This window comes from Euleptes europaea, chromosome 15 (genome assembly GCF_029931775.1).
Source record: "Euleptes europaea isolate rEulEur1 chromosome 15, rEulEur1.hap1, whole genome shotgun sequence".
NCBI lineage: Eukaryota > Metazoa > Chordata > Lepidosauria > Squamata > Sphaerodactylidae > Euleptes > Euleptes europaea.
The window spans coordinates 50,796,907-50,817,417 of record NC_079326.1 but is presented as its reverse complement, the minus strand read 5'-3'; the positions used below and the strand labels follow the sequence as shown (position 1 = coordinate 50,817,417).

The following is a 20,511-nucleotide window of genomic DNA, read 5'->3' as shown; positions in this document are numbered from 1 at the left end:
GAAGGGACCACCAGGGTCATCTAGTCCAACCCCCTTTACAATGCAGGACATTCACAACTACCTCCCCCCCAACACCCCCAGTGACCCCTACTCCATGCCCAGAACGTATAGGATCTGAACCATATGTGTTGGTTCTATACCTTGCTTTCCTAAGTTCCTCTGGCTTTTGGGCTCACTGGAAGACATTAGGCTTAGATGACCGGAAGGTCCTAGTGCTGGAAAGACATTCCAGAGCAGAAGACCACCACCCCACAGTGGAAAGGGGCACTGCGTACACAGAAAGAAAGCATAGGATCCAAACTTCTATCTAGGTATGAATGCGCATGCGCAATTGTGAATGGATACCCACACAACTTGTCTCCACAAAACTATGTAGAAAAGGGAGGGGGTCCTGATTCTTTCCCAGTCGCTGCTTCTGTGTTTATCGCAGAGAAGAGTAGCCATCAAAACTCACTAGCGCTTTCCACAACAGACGCTCCATGCATGCATTTGTACGAGACGGGAAAGGTGAATAGGCCCCGAGAGAACTTGGGAGTAAAAACGAAGGACTAGTTCTTTGGAACCTCTCATTAAAACTAGGAATGTACTTTTAAAGAGAGAGAAAAAAATAGGTCTATAATTATCGATTCCCAGCTTCCTGGCTTTATTGAGCGGAGACATCAGACTACCGCTAAGCAACAGTGGTTTTCTTGAGCTGCTGGCAATGCTGAAGAAAACATCGCGGAGCATTAGCAGGGGAGTTTCGTTCCCTTCATCTGTGATTCTCTGGCATTTGTTAGCTAAACCTCTTAACTCCCTCAGCTGCCGATTACTCGCACCAGGGAAGTTCCTAAAGCACACCTTTGCACACAGCATGGGTTTTTATCTTCCAGTTGATTTCTCTTTCTGAAGTCCACACACACAGAAACTCTTATGAGTAAGTCTGTAACAACGAGACAATTTCAGCTCTGAAAACTCCCTCCAGAGTTGTATCCAAAGAGCTCATTTATGTATTTTCCCCCCTTTCGCTTTTTTCTTCCTACAACAGTTTCACCAAAAGAAGCACAGGGGGGGGGGGGAATCCTAGATCTTTACACAGTAAATTGGCTTTCCTAGCGTTGTAGATGTGGAGGTGTTGGTTGACTTTGCTAGAGGCATGAAGTTTTACATTCACTTGGGTTACGGTGGTAATTCGAGGAAGGGGGACAGAGATTGGCTCTTTATTCTAATCTTCTAATTATTATACTATCTACATACAGAACTATAGATACAGAAATGTGAATTATATTAGAAAATCTGTGTGCCTTCATATGAGTTGGGGTCATATGGGATGGAACCCCGTAAAGTGAATGTTGAAGACCTGCTCACACACTGAATATAACATGTAATTTGGGTGTTTTCTGCATATAATTTGGGTGCTGGGAACTAAACTCCCTGATGCATATGGACCTGATTCAGATTGGAACCATGGCAAAAGGGGAGTGGAGGATAAACCTCCTGGCATCCTTTTCCTGATCTAAAATTACCCCAGGGAACAGCTCTTTGCCCCACTGGGGAAATTTACATGTATTGAGGGCTGCTTCAGTAGGGGAAACAGTACAGGGTCCTTCAGCATCTTGTTGTCCTGCAAAGTGCCATTAAGTTGCCGATTTATGGTGCCCCCATAGGGTTTTCAAAGCAAGAGCTGAACAGAGGTGGTTTGCCATTCCCTCCCATTGCATTTGCCATTGCTTGTCACTGCAACCCTAGACTTCCTTGATGGTCTCCCATCCAAGTACATGACTGACCCTGCTTAGCTTCCAAGATCTGATGAGATTGGGCTAGCCTGGGCCATCCAGGTCAGGAAGACCTTGTTGGGTTAGACACTTAGAAATAACTGTGGCAGCATAGTTGTTTTCAAATCAGGTTGCATAATGTAATCTGCATCTAATTAATCTGCATCTAAAGGATGCCAGGAGGTTTATCCTCCACTCCCCTTTTGCCATGGTTCCAATCTGAATCAGGTCCATATGCATCTGGGAGTTCAGTTCCCTTCACTATTTTTGGGACCGCACCAGCGTGCAGTGTTCCTAACAGGAAGCAAAGTCTAACAGCATAGCCTTATTTCTAAATACAAATTTTACTGCAGTCTTTCGTCTGTCTTCCTTCCTTCCTTCCTTCCTTCCTTCCTTCCTTCCTTCCTTCCTGCCTTCCTGCCTTCCTGCCTTCCTGCCTTCCTGCCTTCCTGCCTTCCTGCCTTCCTTCCTGATTATCCCCGCTGTCCCAAGATTATCCCCCCTGTCCCCCCAGCATTTTATTTCTTAGCAATTCTCAAGACAGTTTCGTGCCAGTCATCGTTCTGTGTTCTTTCACTTCTGTCATTGCCAAAAAGTTTGCACGCCCTGTTCCCGAGCCAGAGAAGGTATCAGAATCGATCCTGCGTTGTTAAAAGAAGAGAAGAGATATGTGAGGTGAAGTGTAATGCATTTTGGAGCAAGCGGGTGAAACCTCTTTTGGAACTGGGTGTCAGAATAATGTGGAAGTTTGGGCTTGAGGTGCAAATTGATTTTCTGACTGGTGACATAAGTGTAAAAAAAATGGTAAGTGAAGCTCCCAGCGCTTTAGTGCTTAGTGGGAGGTCAAAATGGGCGACTGCCATGCTGAGAAGGTGCAAGGAGATGTGTGAAGGAAAGCCAAGTGTCAGGATGTTATAAAGAGGCCAACTTCCTCGCTTTGATTTATGACTTTCTTGTCTCTGCCATTCCTGGGAAATAATCAGCAGCAGCGTTGCATTTCTTTATGTACATTACATGTATGCTGTACAAGGTGGGATATTCTCTTTACAAGATTCTGGATTAATGGGCAGTATGTGTAGCACGTCCCCTTTGAATCCTGAGTCGGCAGACATCTGGGCTGCTCTTGGTATGATCCTCAGGCTAGTCAAAACAAGACAAGTACTCATACAGTTTCCAGCCAGTTCGCAAAATGGCCTTTGGTTTGTTGGGATGGCCAATGGCCCCAGGCTGATTTGTACAGATCAGTTTGGTTTTTGCTTCTGTGTGGTGGCTTCCCGTGCTGCCCCTGTAATCTAGGACCACATAGTAACCCTGTGACATGGTTACTCCCTGCAACAAAGCTGTCAGGGTTGCCAACCTCTAGGTGGTGGCTGGAAATCTTCCGCTATTACAACTGATCTTCAGGTGACAGAGATGCTGTAACTAAAAAGGCAAACACAGTCTTGATCTGCATCAACAGAAGTATAGTGTCCAGATCACGCGAAGTGATGGTATCGCTTTACTCTGCTCTGGTTACACCTCAGCTAGAGTACTGTGTTCAGTTTTGAGCACCGCAATTTAAGAAAGATGTAGACAAGCTGGAACGTGTCCAGAGAAGGGCAACAAAGATGGTGAGGGGTCTGGAGACCAAGTCCTATGAGGAAAGGTTGAAGGAGCTGGGTATGTTTAGCCTGAAGAGGAGAAGACTGAGAGGGGATATGATAACCATGTTCAAGTACTTGAAGGGCTGTCATATAGAGGAGGGTGCCGAGTTGTTTTTTGTTGCTCAAGACGGTCGGACCAGAACCAACGGGTTGAAATTAAAACAAAAGAGTTTCCTTCTAGACATTAGGAAGAATTTTCTAACAGTTAGAGCGGTTCCTCAGTGGAACAGGCTTCCTCGGGAGGTGGTAAGCTCTCCTCCCCTGGAGGTTTTTAAGAAGAGGTTAGATGGCCATCTGTCAGCAATGCTGATTCTGTGACCTTAGGCAGATGATGAGAGGGAGGGCATCTTGGCCATCTTCTGGTCACTAGGGGTGTGGAGGGGGGAGGTAGTTGTGAATTTCCTGCATTGTGCAGGGGGTTGGACTTGATGGCCCTGGTGGTCCCTTCCAACTCTATGATTCTATGATTCTATGACTTCTCCTGGAGAAAATGGTTGCTTTGTCAATTGGACTCTATGGTATTGAAGTCCCTCCCCTCTCCAAACCCCCCCTCCTCAGGCTCCACTCCCAAAATCTCCAGGTATTTCCCAACCCAGAGCTGGCAACCCTAAATGCTGCCCATCCCTCGGGGGCTGGTGATGCTGCCATAGGAAGTAACCACATCGTACGCTCCTTCCACATCATCTCCCCTGTTCCTATTTTACCAGAACGGCATGGGGAGCAGCCAAATGGAAGAAGCCGCCAAATAGCGACAGTAGCGTGATAACTAGCCCTCAGCAATGCCGGGGGAGATTGGGGGCCAGATTAGTTAATTAATACAGCAAATGCCATTAAAAACATTTATATCAGTTACAGAATTAAAATTGGAGAGTATGCAGTAACTAAAACTACAGGAAATACAATTCATAAATAGTTTATATAATTTAAACAGACCCCAGATTAATAAAACAGTCTCTATTTTAAGTTGAGTTACCAAGCCCCAGCTTTGTCTGACGGATCTTATATATTGCGGCACAGAATTTAGCTACCGTACCTGCTTCACCCTCCGGTCTGATCCTTCCCATAGGAGACTCCTCGGTCTCCCTTCCTCGGAGCTGTCCTTTATTAGATTAAGAAGAGGGGGAATTAGCTTGTGTCGGACTTCCTGATAGAACGAGCACCTGAAAAAGATGTGCGCAGTAGATTCAACTTCGCCCGACTGGCAGGGACAGCCCCATTCTGATCTTGGTAATCTACCAAATCTGCCTTCTAGGAGGATTGGGAGCCAGGTTTTGAAGTAAGTCATGTGTCAGTCGTGCGGCTTGTTTTCATATAATGATCAGGTTGGGTCCGAGTGGCATGGAGAGGGTGCCCCTAAGGGAATCTTCCGGGGTCTTATCAGCTCTGGCTTCGGGGGTCTTATCACGTTTCAGCCAGGCCCACGTAGTGAATGGTTTGTTGGACTGCTTCACTGTCATCCTGGGCTCGTCTGCAAAAACACCCTTTTGGCTCTGTTCTGGATATTTTGTCCCTCATTGGCCCCATGTTAGCCTGGTGCGTGTTTCCCCATTCTTTTTGGTATTTCCTTCTCCCAGGAGTCGAGGCTGTTTGTTTTTTAAACACCACCACCACTGTGTGCATCCTGTTATACAAAACAGGAGTGGAAGAAAAGAAGCTCTTAAAGCCAAGTCAGCAATCTGAGGGCCACTTTGAAGAGGTGATTAAGAAGAAGAGTTGGTTTTTATATGCCAACTTTCTCTACCTTTTAAGGAGAATCAGTCTTACAATATCCTTCCCTTCCTCTCCCCACATCAGACACCTTGTAAGGTAGGTGGGGCTGAGAGATCTCTAAGAGAGCTGTGGCTAGCCCAAGGTCACCCAGCTGCCTTCATGTGGAGGAGTGGGGAAGCCAACCCGGTTCACCAGATTAGCGTCCGCCGCTTATGTGGAGGAGAGGGGAATCAAACCCGCTTCTCCAGATTAGAGTCCACCGCTCCCTTGTGAAATTTTATCCAGCTATCTTCATAAGATACTTGAGGCCCAGTGAGGAATTTATGGCCCTGAAACACTTCTCTTGCTTAATTCAAAAGCTCAAGCCAAGGCTTTTGAATCTGCCTTTCTCCACTGATGGATGCTTTTGGTACTGTCGGGCTAAGACTTCTCATACATGCCTGGGACAAGATCGCCCTCCACTGGCAATAAGGAACTGCTAGCGTTTCAAAACTAAGAGATGTTCGTGGTTGGAGACGTTCGTTTTAATCTGTCTAGAAGGCTCAGGGATGGGTATATGTTTACCAGGTTTGAAGACAATTCAAAGATTTAAGACTGGCGTACAACAATGTGGAATACTAAAAACAACAATAAATGGGGGGGGATTACACCACAATAATATCAGTATTAAAATGTTTTACAGTGTGGCAGAAATGCAGGTTTCCTGAAAATTTAAATGACTACTGATCGGAAGAGGAGAAAATCAGGGCATGGCAGGAAATCAAGAAGCATATGATATAAATAGAAAGGTTTTCATCCAAAGCCAAAACCAGCACCTTGAATGGCCTGGAAATGCACAAGAAGCTGGTGCCTCTGCTTTAATGTCTGTGTCATGTTCTGCCTGCCTGCTAATACCAGACAAGATTTTGGCTGCAGCATTTCGGACCAGATGAAATCTTCCCTCTGCCTTCTTTGCAGATATAGGGAAAGAGGTGGAGAACTTACCTCAGTCAGATAGCTTCTCACGTTTGGAGCCGAGTCTAAGCCAGTGGATGATTCCTGAATCAGAGATGTAAGTATATAAAATAAACAGCTACTAGTTCATGTGTTACATTTTGCAGATACAGGATGATAATGTGCATATGGTAGTTTGGTACAAATTTTATGCATCAGAAGACCAGTCAAAACATTTTCGAATTCTGGGTCTCGTGAGTTTTTGTCTATTTATTGCACTTATCTCCAGACTTTCTCCCCAATGGAGACCCACAGCAGCCTACATTGTTCTCCTGTCCTCCATTTATCCCCACAACAACCCTGTGAGGTAGGTTAGGCTGAGAATGTGTGACTGGTCCAAGGTCACCCAACAGGCTTCCATGGTAGAGTGAGGATTCGAGCCTGGGCCTCCCAAATCCTAGTCTGAAACTCAAAACCTACACCACCCTGGCTTTTGTGGGGTGGCTGCTGTTGAACAGTAGCAAGCAGCTAGGCCTGGGTGAGTCTTGCAGGTCACATGGTGGCAAGTAACCCGGTGGTTGCTGGTGGGCCTGGCCCTGATGAGTCCTCTCTCAAAGGCCAAAACAACCCTGGCTTTTACTGACAGAAACCAAGGCTTGAAAGCCAGCAATACTGTTACAGTTGCATAGCAATAGCCACAATGGCCTCTGAGCAGCCACTGAGAGGACATTCATTTTTTTAAAGGTACAGATGCTTCTTCTGTTATATTGGGAATTTTTAACCCCGCAATGTATTTTTCTTTTTAGATTTCAGATTGTTCTTCAAACCTGGGGCTTTCTTCAGGTTTGTAGAAAGATCTCTCTTGTCTGTTTATCGGCCAGGCTCCAGATTTAAGTTTCTACACACGGGGCCATATTGAGAATTAAATATATTGATGTTTCCTTGTGAAACCACTCAGTAGAAAGTTTATTGCCCTGATCGCTGGGGAAATATAGTGTAGGCTTCACCCCAAACAAGAGTGTCAAAAATCCAAGCTGCTGAAGGGTGTATATGTTGAAAACAGCACTTTGATTTATACCTTGAAGACCGCAGGAAAAAAATGTTGCTGGAACACAGATATCATGTCGTCTCAATGATTCATTTCCACCTGGATCCCATCTACACTGGGCACGTCTACATCACAAACTCACATTGTTTTCAATGTCACTTCATCTTTCATCGCTTCCCTCAAAGAAGAAGAGTTGGTTTTTATATGCCGACTTTCTCTACCACTTAAGGAAGGATCAAACCTGCTTACAATCACCTTCCCTTTCCCCTCCTCACAACAGACACCCCATGATGTAGGTGGGGCGGAGAGAGCTCTAAGAGAGCTGTGACTAGCCCAAGGTCACCCAGCTGGCTTCATGTGTAGGAGTGGGGAAACCATCAATCCCGTTCACCAGATTAGCATCCGCTGCTCATGTGGAGGAGTGGGGAATCAAACCTGGTTCTCCAGATTAGAGTCCACTGCTCCAAACCACTGCTCTCAATCACTACACCACGCTGGCTCTCAAAGAATCCTGGGAATTGTCATTAGGCAAAGTGCTGAAACTTCTTCTGTTATCTATAGTATTTGCCTTCTGCTTTTGAGCCACGATATTTCTTAGAATGGGTCAGAATAATAAAATCAGTTGATAGGTAAACGATACTGCTCGGGTGGTGATGGAACCCTTCGAAGTGTGTCTAAGCTTTAGAGAAGGTACTTCCTGAGAGTTGTTATCGTGGTGGTCTGGGAATCTCTGAGGGGAAAAGAAATGAGCTGCTTCTTTAAACAATTGGTCGGGTTATACCAGTTGATGTTAGATGAACCCAGGGTGATATCCACACACTGCCCCTCTTAGCTCTGCTTCCCCTCAACAGCCGTAGTAGTACCAAACGTTCAGCATAAAGTGAAGGTCCTCTCTCCAGTTCTCTGGCTGTTCTTAACCACCAGTGCTGACTCCCTTCTCACAACATTACGGTTCGCAGCGACCCATGAGCAGAAAGAATGACTATTTTAAATCTATAGAGTAGGTATCTTCTTCTGTTGACCCATATTCCAAATAGTCATGAAACAAGAGGCGGGACCATGAAGAATCATGGAGAAGGGGAAATCCCATTTTTTCTATCCACCCTCATGAACACATGAAGCTGCCTTATACTGAACCAGACCCTTGGTCCATCATAGTCAGTATTGTCTAGTCAGACCTGCAGTGGCTCTCCAGGGTCTCAAGTAGAGGTGTTTCACATCACCTGCTTGCTTAGTCCCTTTAACTGGAGATGTCGGGGATTGAACCTGGGACCTTCTGAATGCCAAGCAGATGCTCTACCACTGAGCCATGGCCCCTCTCCCTTGGCACTGGCTCTCTCCCCCCCACCATGTGTGTTCCTGTTTTCCCTACTCCCCTGTCTCCAGTTTTCCTCTTCACCATTCTCTGGCTTCCCTTCCCTACCCCTGGCCCCATGGTTCCATCTTCCTTCTATAAAGGCATACTTTATCGAACTGTATTTTGTTGCTGATGTTGACTTCAGTGAAAGATATTGTTGCCCCACCTTTTTCTAAAGTTATACCATAAACTTTTTTTACAAAGACTTTGGGACATCATAAGATGAAAGGTGCTAAGAGTATTTTGGTAGCCGGCCTTTTATAATTTACTACGTAGAATAGTCTTGGGATCCCCATTAATACTACAGGAGGATAATTCTTGCTTTTCTTGGTAATGCAACAGGAGAAAGGCAGCTACCTGCTGGGGTCATTACAATTACATGAATTGTACATCAGGGGATTTCATAGCTTGCAAGTGAACAAAATCAAATGTAATTAGAAGGGGTGCCCAAAGTTGTGGGTGTTGTTGTCTTGTTGCGCCTTTTCCCATGCAAAACAAAAATTAACTTTCTAAGAGTTGGTCTGGGGTTTTTTTGTGTGTGTTTGCGTGATGCTTTCTGAAAGGGACCTTGACTCAGCCGTCTGGGAGTTTCCTGGCCTCGAAATGGAGCTGAGCATCGGAATGGGCATACATTCTTCTGAATATCAAGCGGAGGCAGGAGAGAACAACAACACAACTTTGCCAGAGAAACCCAGCTTACAAACTGGCCGTAGCTCCGTAAGTTTCACAGCATGCAATCTTGCAGCTAAATTGTCTTGAAAACTCACAGGAGACTGATCTGGGTCCAAAGGATTTGAGGGAGCAGAGTTCAACCTAACCTGAAGCAAGGTGAGATTGTGGAGGACCATTAATGGGCAGCAAATTGTCCACTGTTTACCTTATTGTTACACTTGTACCCCTCCAGCATAGTGTAGTGGTGGTTTGGAGTGGTGGAGTCTAATCTGGAGAACCAGGTTTGATTCCCCACTGCTCCACATGAGCGGTGGAGGCTAATCTGGTGAACTGGATTTGTTTCCCCACTCCTACACACAAAGCCAGCTGGGTGACCTTGGGCAAGTTACGGGTTTGTTAGAGTTCTCTCAGCTCCATGTACCTTACAGGGTGTCTGTGGTGGGGAGGGGAAGGGAAGGTGATTATAAGCCGGTTTGAGTCTCCCTTAAGTGGTAGAGAAAGTTGATATATAAAAACCAACTCTTCTTCTTCTTCCCTCTTTGCCACCAGTGGGAGTTTTGGGGGGCGGAGCCTGAGGAGGGCGGGGTTTGGGGAGAGGAGAGACTTCGCCATAGAGTCCAGTTGCCAAAGTGGCCATTTTCTCCAGGCGACTTCAATGCCGTAGAGTCCAATTGCCAAAGTGGCCATTTTCTCCAGGCGAACAGATCTCTATCGGCTGGAGATCAGTTGTAATAGCAGGAGATCTCTAGCTAGTACCTGGAGGTTGGCAACCCTAACCGGAGAGGACTCTCCAAGATTGGTCAAGGCCGCTTTTATTCTTTTGGGGAAAGGAAATAAATCAATACCAAGCACTGATTTATTTGCTCAGGCACTAACATTGCAATTTGTTTATTTACTTATTTCTAGGCTGACGATGGTTTAGCAAACAAACTGATAACCAGGCAGAAGAAACCTGAATTGAAGAAAGATGGGCCGGGGTCTAAAGCACAGAAAAAGAGCCCTAAGAATGATAAACGTCATAGCCGGGCAGAGTTTGTTGTAGGTATGAATGCAGGGATATTTTTATACCCATTAATGCCCTAGACGGCCTTCCTGAGAAGAGCTGTCAGAATGAAAAGTTTATACAGTGAAATGCAAAGGTTTTAGAGGGATACTAAATAAATGGCGGGGCAAGGCTTTTTTCTGAGTGTGATGCTTTTCAGTTGAGAAAAAAGACGGCTAGGAGAGGACGTGATAGAAGTTTATAAAATAATAAATGGGATGGAGAAAGGGGAATGAGCTTTTTGTCCCTCTCCCATAATACTAGAACTCAGGGGCACTTGGGGAGGGGCTGTGGCTCAGTGGTAGAGCATCTACTTGGCATGCTGAAGGTCCCAGGTTCAATCCCTGGCACCTCCAGTTCAAGGGACTAGGCAAGTAGGTGATGGGAAAGACCTCTGCCTGAGACCCTGGAGAGCCGCTGCCGGTCTGAGTAGGCAATACTGACTTTGATGGACCAAGGGTCTGATTTAGTATAAGGCAGCTTCATGTGTTCATGTTGATGGGTAATAAATTCAGGATGCACAAAATGGAGTATTTGTTCACTCCATTATTAATTAAATTGTGGCATTCACTGCCAGTGGACCCCGTGATGTCCATGAGCATAGATGGCTTTTTAAAAGAGGGTTGGACGGAGTCATGGCAAGATCCATCAATGGCTTTCTAGCCATGGTGAGTAAAGGGAACTCCATACAGGTTGCGCGTCCCTTATCCAGACTGCTTGGGACCAGAAGTGGTCCCTATTTCGGATCTTTCCATAGTTTGGAATGGTTGCATATACATAATGAGATATCCTGGGGATGGGACCCAAGTCTAAACATGAAATTCACTTAAGTTCTATATATGTTTTATATATATTTTTATACACGCTGGGAGCCAGCGTGGTGTAGTGGTTAAGGGCGGTGGTTTGGAGCAGTGGACTCATTCCCCACTCCTCCACGTGAGCGGTGGACGCTAATCTGGAGAACCAGGTTTGATTCCCCACTCCTCCACATGAGCGGTGGACTCTGATCTGGAGAACAGGGTTTGATTCCCCACTCCTCCATGTTAAGTCCGCATGGGGGAACACACGAGGTCAGAGATGGAGTTCCAACAGCAACCGCTTTATTAGGTGAACGAGAACAGAACTAACTTACAGTGACCAGACCCCTGCTTATATGTTCCCCAGGCCACCTGCGGCCACTCCCCCCCAGTCCGTGATTGGGGGGGGGGAAACCCCAGTAGCCAATGGAACATACAGTTCAGGAGCCTTGGGGAACACCAAGCTGCCCAGGGTTTCCCCTGATGCAATTACAAGGATCGTTATTCCCTTGATTCAATCACACACACCCATGCATGCATAACACTGCACATGCGCAGTGGACTCTAATCTGGAGAACCAGATTTGATTCCCCACTCCTTTACATGAGCAGTGGACTCTAATCTGGAGAACCAGGTTTGATTCCCCACTCCTCCACATGAAGCCAGCTGGGTGACCTTGGGCTAGTCAGTTCTCTCAGTTCTTCTTAAGATACCTTACATGACATTCATAAGCATTACCATACCCCTTCAGTAATTCAGTAAGTAATTCTTCGCCCAAAGATAAGAACTTTATTACTTTGGAACACATCAAGTAAGTTCTGTGTTATAGGGGGAAATGTTTTAACATATATGAAAACAATTACGCAAGATGGCTTTGGTTAAAAAAAATTCACAAGCTCTAAAGTAGGATATAAGCGGTGGGCTTCAGGAAGGGAAAGGATTCACGTTAAGTTTCAAAGAGAGCACTTTGCAGCCAGTTTAAGAGAAATGCATCTTTCTACAGGAAAACCAAAACAGAAAAAGGCCGTTGGAAAAACAGCTTCTTTCTCCAAGGAGAAGGCAGATATTAAAAATTCAGAGGCACTTGAAGAAACCGACGAACAGGAAGAGGAGGAGCAGAAGGAAGCAGAGGCTGAAGCAAAGCAGATTGTTTCTGGTGCTGAAGAGGACGCCTTGGGAGAGGCATTGGACAAAAGTACTTCTCCTGCTCTCAGTCTTACGGAAGAGGGCCCCTTGCCTCCCGATGACGGACAGCCTTTTCCTACAGATGTTGAGCATCCTTCTGGGTTTCATACAGACAAGGCTCGTGAGACCCCCACTGCAAACTCCCCAATAGTTTACACTGCAGTTGGTTCCCAGACCATTGTAGTGCCAAACGGTGAGCTGCCTGAGGTAAGAATTATCCTCTTCGCTTTCCAACAGAGAGACCCCTAAGAAATTGTTCTCTGCAGATATTGCGCTGCATGTTCAGCACAGAAGAGTTTTGCACTCACCTTTTCACCTTTTCACCTTTTCACAGTTCGCTCCACTGTGGGGTGCCATGTGCTGACTCATGTAACACACATCATCTAATTGAGCCTAAGTTAACAATGCCAGGGCAGACTGTTCTGCGTGCAGTGATACTCATCATCATCAAGTCTTTATTGCATTAGCAAAAAAAAGCCGTAGCAACAATACAGAACAAGGTGGAAATTCCGCCAAAATAAAATCAATAACATTTTAAAAAAATAGTAACATAATTTAACCCAGGTTAAAAAATTAAACATTTCCCATAAAATATTAAAATGCAAATACAAATTCATCATTAAAATATAATAGGAAGGAAAGATCAAACAATCCAGAGACAAATAAAAGATGACAAATGACCCAGAGTAGAGCAATTATGGGTCAGAGATATTATGGTCAGCATGTCCCATCATCTTTTTGTGCTTCATGATGGCAGCAGCAGATCTTCCCATTTGAGAAGTAATGTATTTGTCTCTGTCTTTCAATAATATGACTAATTTCTCTTGATCTGACCTTCCTGGGAAACGGGATAATATGGTCTGCAAAAATCCGTTACACTCATCCTCATATCTTGGACATTGGAATGTGATGTGGGATAGATCCTCAATAGACTTTTGATCACTGGAGCATACTCTTTTCCTCTATGGGATCCCACTGAAACGGCCCTCCAAGGCTGCGATCGGCAAAATATCTAAGCGTGCCCTGGTGAAGGCCTTTCTATGCTTGTGTGTGTGTGTTTGTGTGTTAAGTGTCGTCCTTTCTGACTCATGGCGACCTTATGAATCAATGTCCTCCAAACTGTCCTATCCTCCTTAACAGCCTTGCTCAGATGTTGCAAATTGAGGGCTGTGGCTCAATCCATCTCTTGTTGGGTCTTCCTCTTTTCCTGCTGCCTTCAACTTTTCCTAGCATGATTGTCTTTTCCAGTGACTCTTGTCTTCTCATAGTATGTCCAAAGTACGACAGCCTCAGTTTAGTCATTTTAGCTTCTAGGGTCAGTTCAGGCTTGATTTGATCTAAAACCCACTGATTTGTTTTTTGGGCGGTCCAGGGTATCTATGCTTGCAGTTCCTTAAACTGGTGAAATACTCTGGAAGAGTCAGGGGGGAGAGAGACAGCTGACTATAAAGTATTGATGTTCTCAAATTGCCTACAAGACCTATATAGTTATACTCTATCTCTTTTTACCATGCAGGTTCTCCCTGTGACCGAGAGAGAGAAGTTATCACGGGAGAGGATAATAGCGGAGAGGGCGGAGAAGCGACGGCTGGCAGTAGAGAGGAAGCGAAGAGAACAGGAGGAGCAGAAATGGAAACAGCAGGAGGAGCAGGAGCGGATGGAGCGGATGAAGGAAGAAATGGAGGAGGAACGATGGCGAAGAATTGAGGAGATACGGTTAGCAGGAACAATAATCCAGTTAGACAAGGGAGAGAAGTCTACCCAAGACATCAATTTATTGGGCCCTTGAACACCCATCTTCGTAAGGGGCCAAATTAGATGATACATCTGCAACAGGTTGTGTCAGGGTTTCCAGACAAATATTACATCAGAGGAATAACATTCCCCAATAGTATGGGAGTAGGGTTGCCAACCTCCAGGTACTAGCTGGAGATCTCCTGCTATTACAACTGATCTCCAGCCGATAGGGATCGGTTCCCCTGGAGAAAATGGCCGCTTTGGCAATTGGACTCTACGGCATTGCAGTCCCTCCCTTTTCAAACCCCACCCACCTCAGGCTCTGCCCCAAAAACCTCCCACCGGTGGTGAAGAGGGACCTGGCAACCTTATATGGGAGAGAGCCAGCATGGTGTAGTGCTTAAGAGTGGCGTGCTCTAATCTAGAGAACCAGGTTCAATTCCCCACTCCTCCACATGAAGTCTGCTGGGTGACCTTGGGCCAGTCACAGTTCTCTCTGAACCCTCTCAGCCCACGCAGAGGCAGGCAATGGCAAACCACCTCTGAATGTCTCTTGCTTTGAAAACCCTATGGGGTAGACATGTCAGCTGTGACTTGACAGCCCTTTCCACCACGATCAATAGTATGGGGCCCAATTTGGCATGGAAGAACAACACAAGGGGAGGAGGGGACTAATCTCCCCCCCCCCCCGCACCATTTTTTGTGACATGGAACTCCACAGCGGGACAAATAGGGTTACTCCACAGTCATTTCAGCTCCCAAAAGCAGCAGGGCAAGGAAAGCTGAAACCTCTCTTCCTCTTGCACTTTGCTCTCAAGCCAAATCAGGCCCACCATGTTAGGTAGGGTGGTCAGATGGATTGGAATGGCGGGCAATCTATCGGCCGGCTCACAGCAAGGATCACGCGCCCAGCCATGAGCAATGCAATCCCATCACTTCCGGTTTACTTCCAGAAGCACTGCAGCGCGAAGGGACGATTTACCACTCAAATGGGAGTTTGAGTGGTAAATCATCCTGTCGTGCTGCGGCGCTTCCGGAAGTAAACTGGAAATGATGCCCCTTTAAATGCTGCTTTGTAATTGGCTTACTTCACAGTGCTCACTGTGAAAGAAAATTCCCCCTCCCCAAAACCCAGTTGCCTCATAAAAAAGCATTTAAAGAACAAAAACCAAAAACCGGAGCAATCTGAAAGAAAAGGGGGGGAATCCAAGCCTCGGTTTTAAAAAGCCTTTCTTTTGCTCAGAAAGAGCTCCGAGGAAGCAGGAAGCATTTGAATCCCTGCCTCTTTACACGCTGCTTTGTAATTGGCTGTGAGAGAAGCCAAGCTTCTGTGTCCAGTGCTTTGCCTTCTGATCAGAGATTTCAGCTGGGCTGAGCTCAGGGGAGAGGGAAGAGTCGGGTTAACAGAAGAACGGGAAGTCCCGGACATAGCGAGGGCTGGCAGCGAAGTCATTTCTAATGGACGGAAAACTCGTGCAGAACTCCAGGGCACAACCGAGTCAGACAGGGGGTGAATGTGGGTCCAAGTGCCCATGCAGAAATGACCTAGAAGGGCTTTTCACAGCAGCTGAAAGAAAACGAATTTTGCCTGACTTCAGTCTTTGATCTGCAGAAATGTGGTGATGGAAGTGGCACCGTTTATCCTGGAAAAGCGCATTTTGTGCTTGGTTGCCCATTAAAAACAAGCCAACCCTTAGCGACACCAGTATGTACTTCCTTCATTTCTACTCATCACTTCTTTTGTCATCTCGAATACCCTCTTTGGCTACTTTTGCCGTTTTGTTTCTTTATTATTGGAGGGCATGTTAAGGGCAGATGAAATGCCTTCCTATGGACATAACGGCCCCTCTTCTTCTCTTCTGCTTGGGGATGACCCTGTGGGCCTTTCTGATAACCCTTCTGTTTTAGTTTAAGAAAGCAACAGCTCCAAGAAGAGCACCAGCGCCAGGAGGAAGAAGTAGCCAGGAAGCTCCAAGCGGAAAAGGCAGCCCAGGAACGCTTCCGACAGCAGCAGGAGGAACTCCGCAGGAAGCTTCTAGAAGCTCAGAAGAAGAAGGAGGAAGAGGACCGGAACCGTGCAGGTGCTCAAAGGCGGGCCTTGATTAGGGTTGCCAACCTCCAGGTACTAGCTGGAGATCTCCTGCTATTAAAACTGATCTCCAGCCGATAGAGATCAGTTTCCCTGGAGAAAATGGCCGCTTTGGCCATTGGACCCTATGGCATTGAAGTCCCTCCCCTGATGCTAAGGAAGGGGGTGGAGGTGGCAAATCAGAATCACTGGTAGGGCTACCAGGTCCCTCTTCACTACCAGCGGAAGGTTTTTGGGGCGGAGCCTGAGGAGGGCGGGGTTTGGAGAGGGGAGGGACTTCAATGCCATAGAGTCCAATTGCCAAAGCAATCATTTTCTCCAGGGGAACTGATCTCTGTTGCCTGAAGATCAGCTGTAATAGCGGGAGATCTCCAGCTACCACCTGGAGGTTGGAACAAATATAAAGTTAGCCTGCTATATAATTAGTTAGTAAACCATGAAATAAAAGACTGTGGCAAAAAGAAAAGACTATCTTATTGCCAGAAACCCTTGCCACTGGGACTACCTTCACATCTCCAAGACGCAAGTCAAAGCGAGATATTTGCACAATTTGTGACTGTCAATTGATATACTGCGACTGTACTAATTCATATATGAACTTTAATATGATGTGAATATTTGTGAAACATATATCTAACTAAAAAGATAGCAGTATAAAACTTTGCATATTTTCTGCTATTTCATGGTTTACTAACCACCTGGAGGTTGGCAACCCTAATCACTGGGGTGTCTCTAGGCATGAGGGGCAGTTTCTTACTCACCAAGGTGGAAAAAATAATTCATTCTACATCTTGTAACTCCGGGGCTTTCCTTTACTGTGAGTCTGCATTAGGGTTGCCAAGAACCCTCTGGCAAGCAGTGTGGGGCAGGGGTGACTTACCAGCAGCGGGATAGAGGCCTAGGCTGGCATCGCCAGTGACATCACTTCCGGTGTGCACCGGAAGTGATGTCATCACATCGCTGGTGCTGCAGGGATGCTCTGGTACTTGGGCAAAAACTCTATGGTAGAAGCCATTGTTACCGTAGACGTTTTGCCCAAAGACCATGGCCGTGTCATCGGTGACGTGATGACATCACTTCCGGAGCATGGTGCACTTCTGGTTTCGGCAAGAGATCCATATTAAGAAATGCTGAGCCCCTTCCCTCCACAAGCTAAGTTTAAGAGTCATCATAACATTACACCCCCTCTACAAAAAATGGTTGTGTAGTAGTTTTGTTGTATTTAGAGCCCTGAGGCCCTAAACCCGAGCTTACCTAGCTTGTACACAAATCCGGCTTTGTTTGGAAAATTCGTATTCGGCTATTTTGCACCACCTTGAAATTTGAAAAAACGGAGGCTCAAATCTGAGAAAGGTCTCTCCTTCAAGCACCCCCCCACCCCCACATTTACAGGAGGGAGAACTTACCTTCATTCAATCCCCCTTGCCATAATGCCTTTGGGCATGAAAACCAACTCTAAGAAATCCTGACTTTCAGGGCCAAAATGGTGTGTGACCCTGGAAGCTCCACTTCCAGAACGCTCAAGTGAACCCTCTTTTTAAATAACAGGAGTGGTGCCCCATTTTGGCTTGGGACCTGGGTGTGAGGATGACCCCCGTGCTGTTTTCCCAGCAAGAAATGGTCCAACAGAGCTGGGATTTTCAAGCAACAGTATTTTTCCCCACTGGTAGGGTTGCCAACTTCCAGGTACTGGTTGGAGGTCTCCTGCTATTACCACTGATCTCCAACCGATAGAGATCACCTGGAGAACATGGCCGCTTTGGCAATTGGACTCTATGGCGTTGACGTCCCTCCCCTCCCCAAACCCTGCCCGCCTCAGGCTCCGCCCTCAAATTCTCCAGATATTTCCCTACGCAGAGCTGGCAATCCTACCCACTGGGCAAAGTACAGCTCCCCAAGAACATTTCATGTGTCCTTTAATAATCTCTAAACTTTAAAATCGATCACAGCAACTAACAACTCTGTGACCATCTTCAGAAGTCGAGAAACGGCAGCAGAAAGAAAGGGAAATGTGGCTAGAAGAGGAACGCCGACGCGTAGCTGAGATGGCCGAAGAACAACGGGTGGAATACGAGAAACGGAAACGAGAGGAAGAAGAGAGAGCAAGGCACGAGGCAGAGGAGAGAAGGAAGAAAGCGGAAGAAGCGGCTAGACTTTCCTTGGAGGAAGCAAGGAAACAAGCGTTGTTACTGGCGAGGTATACAGCCTGATGAACAAAAAATATTTATATTAGTAAATAAGTCTAGTTTGAATAGAACCCCCAGTTCCTAGACAAGGGCTGTTACCGCACTAGGTATTCCCAGTGATGTATTAAGAGTTTGGAAATGTTATAAAAAATACTGTTCACACTTTCTATGTATTCCCACCGATGTATTAAGAGTTTGAAACTGTTATAAAAAATACTGTTCGCACTTTGTTTGGCCCCTTTAGCTGTGAAGACGTCTGCCAACCATTTTTTAGCCGTGGCATCCAAAAACCCTTTTAAAGCAATGTTTTTTATAACATTTCCAAACTCTTGATACATCGCTGGGAATACCTAGTGAGGTAATAGCCATAGAAAAAACCCTGAAATTCTTACCCGGCCGGGAATACAGCAAAGATGGTTTTCTCAGGGCAACTTCTACATTACAGTGAGGCATTGCTGTGGCATATTTAAATCTCCCATTGTAATAGAGGGAGATCTCCAGCCACCACCTGGAGGTTGAGGAAATAAATAGTACTAGGCTCCTGCAATGCAAACAAGCATCTATTAATAATACAAAACTGTGCAATAAGTGAAAGTGCAAACTCTTACAAATGGAACGACAACACATACACATACAATACAGCTCCAAAAGGCTGCTCAATGTTCTACAAAAATTATCACAGAAGTGTTGTAATCAGTCAAGATTGACTTGAACTAATACATAAATTATCTCGAGAGTGAGGTCAAGACGAGAACGCGACCCGGATGACCCTTGCGTTTTCGCTGCTGCGATAGCAGCTTCTTCAGTCATTCGTCTTGAATTTCATATGCAGTTGCTTCTTAGCTATAGAATAAAGATTCTCAAAAATTGGCTCTGAGGCCGGTGGGTCTTGGTTCCCTGAGTCTTTTAGAAATGAGATTGAAAGATCTCCGGTTGGTGCTTCAAAACGAATGTTAGTTTTATCCATTCTGCATTTTCAAAGTGACATCACTGCAAAATCCGGTCCCCCTTCCGAGGCTGGATATCTACACGTGTTCAGTGCAGCGCGTTCACACGGGGCCTGCACCCTTCGCAGTGCAGAATACAGCAGCATACACTGGCTCAGTGGTAGAGCACCTGCTTGGCGTGCAGAAGGTCCCAGGTTCAATCCCCGGCATCTCCAGTTAAAGGGACTAGGCAAGTAGGTGATGTGAAAGACCCCTGCCTGAGACCCTGGAGAGCCGCTGCTGGTCTGAGTAGATAATACTGATTTTGATGGACCAAGGATCTGATTCAGTATAAGGCAGCTTAATGTGTTCACGTGTGTTCAAATCTTGCAGCACTACTCAAGTCAGAGATTAATTTCAAAATTAGAACACACGTGTTTTCCACCCAAAATAGAAGGCTGGAGCTTAATTAAAGAGGCAGGATTATCTAACGGCTGATTAAGAGCGGTGGTTTGGAGCGGTGGACTCTGATCTGGAGAACCGGGTTTGATTCCCCACTCCTCCACGAGTGGCAGACGCTAATCTGGTACACATGAAGCCAGCTGGGTGACCTTGGGCTACTCACAGCTGTTAGAGCTCTCTCAGCCCCACCTACCTCACAGGGTGCCTGTTGTGGGGAGGGGAAGGGGATTGTAAAATGGTTTGATTCTCCTTAAGTGGTAGAGAAAGTTGGCATATAAAAACCAACTCTTCTTCCTTCTTCTTCATCATCAGGCAAAGGGCAGAGCAAGAACAGAAACAGCAGTTCCAACACACACTTTTTGTGGAAGCCAGCGGACTTGAACGACGGCAGGATATTTCACGCCCCTGGGTTTATTCCTACTTCCAGCATCCTTTTCTAAAAGTGGGAGATGAAGAATGAAGAATTCTGCACAAAGGACTTTTTTATTTAGTGATTTCAGCAGAGCGTGGTCATCTCATCCAAAATGCCAGTATTTTCCTAATTGCTCTCCATGTGTCAGTAAAGAACAGCACACTCACTGGTCAACTTATATCAACTGCAAAATCAAAATGTAAATGTCTTCCGAGCCCTGTTCTGGAAATAAGCAATGGAAGGATCAGCCTCACCTGCGGCTGAAAAGTTTGCATAGTCTGGTGTAATTTTTGGAGAAATTAAACTTGCACAAGCATAGAGATTCTTGGTAACCTTTACAGAAGCTATCTTTTAATTAATTATATCAAAGATGTAAGTCACTTGTACTCCTTTGTTCTAGAACAGAGGTAAATCTGTGGCCCACAGGCAAAATCTGACCGGTGACTCAATTAAGCGTGGTCCCAAGGATCCTTGAAATGGGTCTTTGCACTTATTATATTCTGTACAGCCATAAATAGAAGGCCCACACTCCTGAATGCTGTTTATTCCCACAGAGAG

At 45.9% G+C, this 20,511-nt stretch overlaps 1 protein-coding gene across 1 annotated transcript in view; it reads left to right on the top strand.

The window, feature by feature from the left end:
• The window catches only part of KIAA2012 (KIAA2012 ortholog), a 59,723-nt gene extending 39,659 nt beyond the window's left edge, over positions 1-20,064 (top strand). The window contains exons 16-23 of the mRNA XM_056861564.1: positions 6,065-6,158; positions 9,009-9,162; positions 10,024-10,159; positions 11,960-12,348; positions 13,658-13,857; positions 15,787-15,959; positions 17,945-18,164; positions 19,854-20,064. Coding sequence (XP_056717542.1) covers positions 6,065-6,158; positions 9,009-9,162; positions 10,024-10,159; positions 11,960-12,348; positions 13,658-13,857; positions 15,787-15,959; positions 17,945-18,164; positions 19,854-20,001 — 1,514 coding nt within the window. The 3' untranslated portion in view covers positions 20,002-20,064. The remainder of the gene's footprint in view (positions 1-6,064; positions 6,159-9,008; positions 9,163-10,023; positions 10,160-11,959; positions 12,349-13,657; positions 13,858-15,786; positions 15,960-17,944; positions 18,165-19,853) is intronic.
• The last annotated feature ends 447 nt before the right edge of the window (positions 20,065-20,511 follow it).